Here is a 4375-nt window from a genome sequence, read left to right as displayed (position 1 = left end):
ATATAAAATTATGGGTTAAGGCGTGATTCAGAAGTTATAAAATTAATAATTGATTTATAAGTGAGATATTTGTAATTATATAGTCTTACATTAATAAAAGTCATAATAATAAGCTAAAATAATAAAACATTCATTAATTTCCTCCCACCAAACAATACGGTGGTATCTGGTTTGAACGATAGCGGGGCCACAAACTTATTAATGTATTTGAAAATTATATTATTTAATTTATATTTAACCAAATTAAATAAACATTTCTAAATAGAAAATAAATAATTTGTAATTAAAATTTAAATCATGCTATACAAAAAAAATATAGATTTTATCAAGCATTTTTTTTTAATTATCTGATAAAATAAATTGAGTTTTCAATAAAACTATCTAGTAAAGCTGCTCTACTTAATTGAAAAATATATCAATTTTTATATTTGAGTTTTATTTTCATTATAAATGTTTTTTTAGTTCCGCCTTTAACCCATTTTTATTTTTAATAAATAATTAAATTATTTTATATTTAAATTTAAAATAATTTTGTTTCTTAAAAAGAAAAAAAAGAAAAAACCCTTCTATACTTCTAACTTTTAAGAATTATGATAACTTATGAGAAAATTTTGAATTGATTTAATACATTATTATTTATTTTTAAATATTTAACATTTCTTAATTAAAACACTTTAAATTGGAACAAGATTATTATTAAAAAGTATTAGTTAGATTTCTATAATAAATAAAAAAGGTTTATAGATTTTAAAACCGACTAAAGATAGATAATGACAAGTTATTGTCCAAATCATGATCCCAAATCCAATTTAAAAAAATTTTAATGAAAAATTAAATATATAATTTTTAATATTATATGAAATTTTTTTAATAAATAGAGTAGTTGTATCATATTCCTACCAAACAAATTTAAAATTGATAATTATTTTCAAATAAGATCATTAGTTTGAACTCAAAATAGACTAACCACAAACTAATGCAATTTAATTATGTCAATAAAATTACTTAAAGAAAATAAACAATTTACACATGACCTACCATATATAATACTCAGTTTTTCAAAGTCAATAAATAGTGTAAAAATTCATAGATACTATTAATAATCTTTCTTTTTTATTATTTCTAAGATATTATTATTAATCAAGATCTATTTGAGAAATTTATGAAGATGTTTCTTTAGTCATTTTCACAGTCTTCTCTTTCTCTCTCTAAGTCATCTTCCTCAAAGCGAACAACTTTATGCTCAAACAACAACATTCCGGTTCAATCTCACCTGCCCCAACGCTGATCTCCGGCGATAATTGCTCGATCTTTCTGGGTTTTCTTCCTTTTTCACCATTCTTGATTTTAAGCCATCTTTAGAAGTTAGAACAGTGGCTTTTCAAAATGGAGAATGGTAAACCAGTGAAGAAGAAACAATGGCTTGTCCCTCTTTTGTTTTCACTTTTTATATCAACTATTCTAGTCGTTTTCTCTATTTTCACTTCATACCCATTTCCTGTCTCGCCCAAAATTAGACAAATTCCACCGCCGTTGTTTGTTGAATCGAAGTTACATATATCACCGACTCAATCTAATAAAATTCCAAGATTAGCTTATTTGATCTCAGGTTCTAAAGGAGATGGTGAGAGTTTGAAGAGAACTTTGAAAGCTTTGTATCATCCATTGAATCAGTATGTTGTTCATTTAGACCTTGAATCTTCACCGGAAGAGAGACTTGAACTTGCTAAGTTTGTTCAAAACGATCCTCTGTTTCGTAAAATTGGAAATGTTAGGTCGGTACCCAGATCCAATTTGGTTACTTACAGAGGACCGACAATGGTTAGTAATACTCTTCACGCGGCGGCGATTCTTTTAAAGGAAGGTGGAGATTGGGATTGGTTTATTAATTTGAGTGCTTCTGATTATCCATTGGTCACACAAGATGGTTCATTACTTCTCTCTTTAATTCCATTAGTCTTTATTATCATCTTGGTTTTGGATCTTTAATTCTGATTTCTGATTGGTTTTTTGAACAGACATGCTTCATACTTTATCTACAATCCCAAGAGACCTTAATTTCATTGAACATACAAGTGATATTGGTTGGAAGGAGTAAGTTTTGCTTAAACTTTACATTTTGATTAATCAATTCGAGTTTTGCTTATTCTGTGTGATCAAAATAAACAGGTTTCAAAGGGCTAAACCTGTTATTATAGATCCTGGGCTTTATAGTTTACAGAAATCAGATGTTTTCTGGGTTTCAGAGAAAAGAAGTGTCCCAACAGCATACAAGCTCTTCACTGGTAATGAATTCATTCAATGCCCATAAAAATTCATCATCTGATCGCTTAATTACTTCAATAGTTACTCATTTTGGATTGAATTTGCTTCTTTGTACCCATTAGGGGAATTTTATTGATGCATCTGTGTACAAAATGAACATGTGGTAGTTCAATTTGTCGAATAAGTGTAGAATATCTCCTGCAGATGAACATGGTGTTCCATTTCTGGTTTTGCAAGCATCGTTGTGAACAAACACTAATGATTTCATATGGGGTTCAGGTTCGGCTTGGATGATGCTGTCGCGTCCCTTCATCGAGTATTGTATATGGGGTTGGGATAATCTACCTAGAATAGTCCTAATGTACTACGCAAACTTCCTTTCTTCTCCAGAAGGATACTTCCACACAGTCATCTGCAATGCAGAAGAGTTCAAGAACACAACTGTAAACCACGACCTTCATTTCATTTCGTGGGATAATCCACCGAAACAGCACCCACATTTTCTTACCCTAGATGATTATGAGAGAATGGTAGAGAGTAATGCACCTTTTGCTAGGAAGTTTGGTCAGGATCATGAGGCGATCCTAGATAGGATCGATTCAGAGCTGTTGGGTCGTTCGAAAGATGGGTTTGTACCTGGTAGTTGGTTTGATGGAGATAATGATAAGGAAAGTGGGCCGAATTATGTTACTTCGAATATAACTGAAGTTAGACCTGGGAAAGGAGCGAAAAGAATTGGTGAACTTATTGGAGGTTTGTTGTCGGATAAAGATTTTAAAGTGAACCATTGCATATAGATCGATGTTGAGATAGTGTAATAAGCCTAGCTAGGATCAATTTGATCATCAAACTAGTTGTTGGTGATGGGAACAAGATTTTGGTATTGAGTTGCCACGATGATCGATCGATGTATATCTTTTTCTTTCTCTTTTTTGCTTTCGAAACTTTGTTGTTTAAGCAATTGAGAGGAAGGGAATGAATGGATTAAACTCACTAAATTTTATCATAAATTGCGACATGTTGCCAAGTTTGTTCCTTTTTTGTGTGTGGATGCTGAGAGGTGTAGATAAATTCGATTTTGCCCTTGGTCGTTTAGTTTGGTTTTGGTTTCATTCATAAGGTGGCGTGATTGGATAATGTTGATAATATGGAGGTTAGTTTGGGACCGGTGTTGAAAAGCTTTCTTTCGACGGATATATTATATTGAGGTTGGCTTCGGGTTACCAAAGTTTTTGTCGACAAGAACATTTGAATTCATGAAATATTTACCATTTGAAAATAGTATGTTTCTCTTCTCCTTGAAGGTTTCTAAGTTTCTATTTTTGAAAAACGATAAATAAGGGTTGGGAATGTCTAAACATGAAAGTTTCTACACTTATTTTTTTATGATAACTTTTCTTATATGTAAATGTTTCTTTGTGGAATCTTACTTAAGGAATGAATTAATCTATCCAAAAAGAAACATGTTTTGTTTTCTTAGTCTATATTTCATGGCACCTTTGAAATCTTGAAGTTTCGTCATATTTCGCTTATTTTAGTGATTTTAAAAATAAAGTTCATCTTTATTTTGAAAATTTTATTTTTGAAGTTCAATAAATGGAGTTGAATTTGATTTTGCACAAAAAGAAAAATGATAAATTAAATATATTTTTATCGAAAGAAATTGTAAATTTAATATATATATATATATATATATATATTAATAAAATTTATTAACATTTTTCAATTTAACTTTTGTAATTCAAAGGTTCGATTTGGTTAGTTGTAAGCTCATTTTCAACCCATTAACAATTAATATATCAATAATATAATTAATTTAAATGTATAAAATATCAAAATAAATTATTCTAACATCTATTAATTAAAAAAATGTATTATTTAACAAAATTATGAAACAAGCTTATTCTTAAATATCAAAATAGTTATTATATTGTCCTTATAAGGTTTAATCAATAGTTAGTTCTCTCATTGTTTGGTATTATACTGCACATGATCACGATGCTATTATTGACTAATGTCTTTGTCAAAAATATTAAAATATCTAATGGGTTAAGTTATTCTAACTAACTTTGATTGTGTAACAAATTTTTTATCCGAGAGAATTAGGTTT

The 4375-nt window shown here is 29.2% G+C and overlaps 1 protein-coding gene across 1 annotated transcript; it reads left to right on the top strand.

The window, feature by feature from the left end:
* The first annotated feature begins 1180 nt into the window (after positions 1 to 1180).
* LOC124941785 (beta-glucuronosyltransferase GlcAT14B-like) lies at positions 1181 to 3295 on the top strand. Its single transcript, XM_047482135.1, has 4 exons — positions 1181 to 1927; positions 2019 to 2094; positions 2170 to 2285; positions 2545 to 3295. The coding sequence occupies exons 1-4, from the start codon at positions 1387 to 1389 to the stop codon at positions 3060 to 3062; spliced, it is 1251 nt and encodes a 416-aa protein (XP_047338091.1). The 5' UTR covers positions 1181 to 1386; the 3' UTR covers positions 3063 to 3295.
* Positions 3296 to 4375: the final 1080 nt, after the last annotated feature.

The sequence above is a fragment of the Impatiens glandulifera genome, chromosome 6 (assembly GCF_907164915.1).
Source record: "Impatiens glandulifera chromosome 6, dImpGla2.1, whole genome shotgun sequence".
NCBI lineage: Eukaryota > Viridiplantae > Streptophyta > Magnoliopsida > Ericales > Balsaminaceae > Impatiens > Impatiens glandulifera.
Note: the sequence above shows the minus strand (reverse complement) of the source record. Positions and strands in the feature narration are given on the sequence as shown.

What these genes read in the sequence shown, in the direction of transcription:
- LOC124941785 (XM_047482135.1), top strand. Translation starts at nt 1,387, where the DNA reads ATGGAGAATGGTAAACCAGTGAAGAAGAAACAATGGCTTGTCCCTCTT. An exon ending in TCCATTGGTCACACAAGATG is followed by an intron (nt 1,928 to 2,018) that starts GTTCATTACTTC and finishes TTTTTTGAACAG; the next exon opens with ACATGCTTCATACTTTATCT. An exon ending in AGCATACAAGCTCTTCACTG is followed by an intron (nt 2,286 to 2,544) that starts GTAATGAATTCA and finishes TATGGGGTTCAG; the next exon opens with GTTCGGCTTGGATGATGCTG.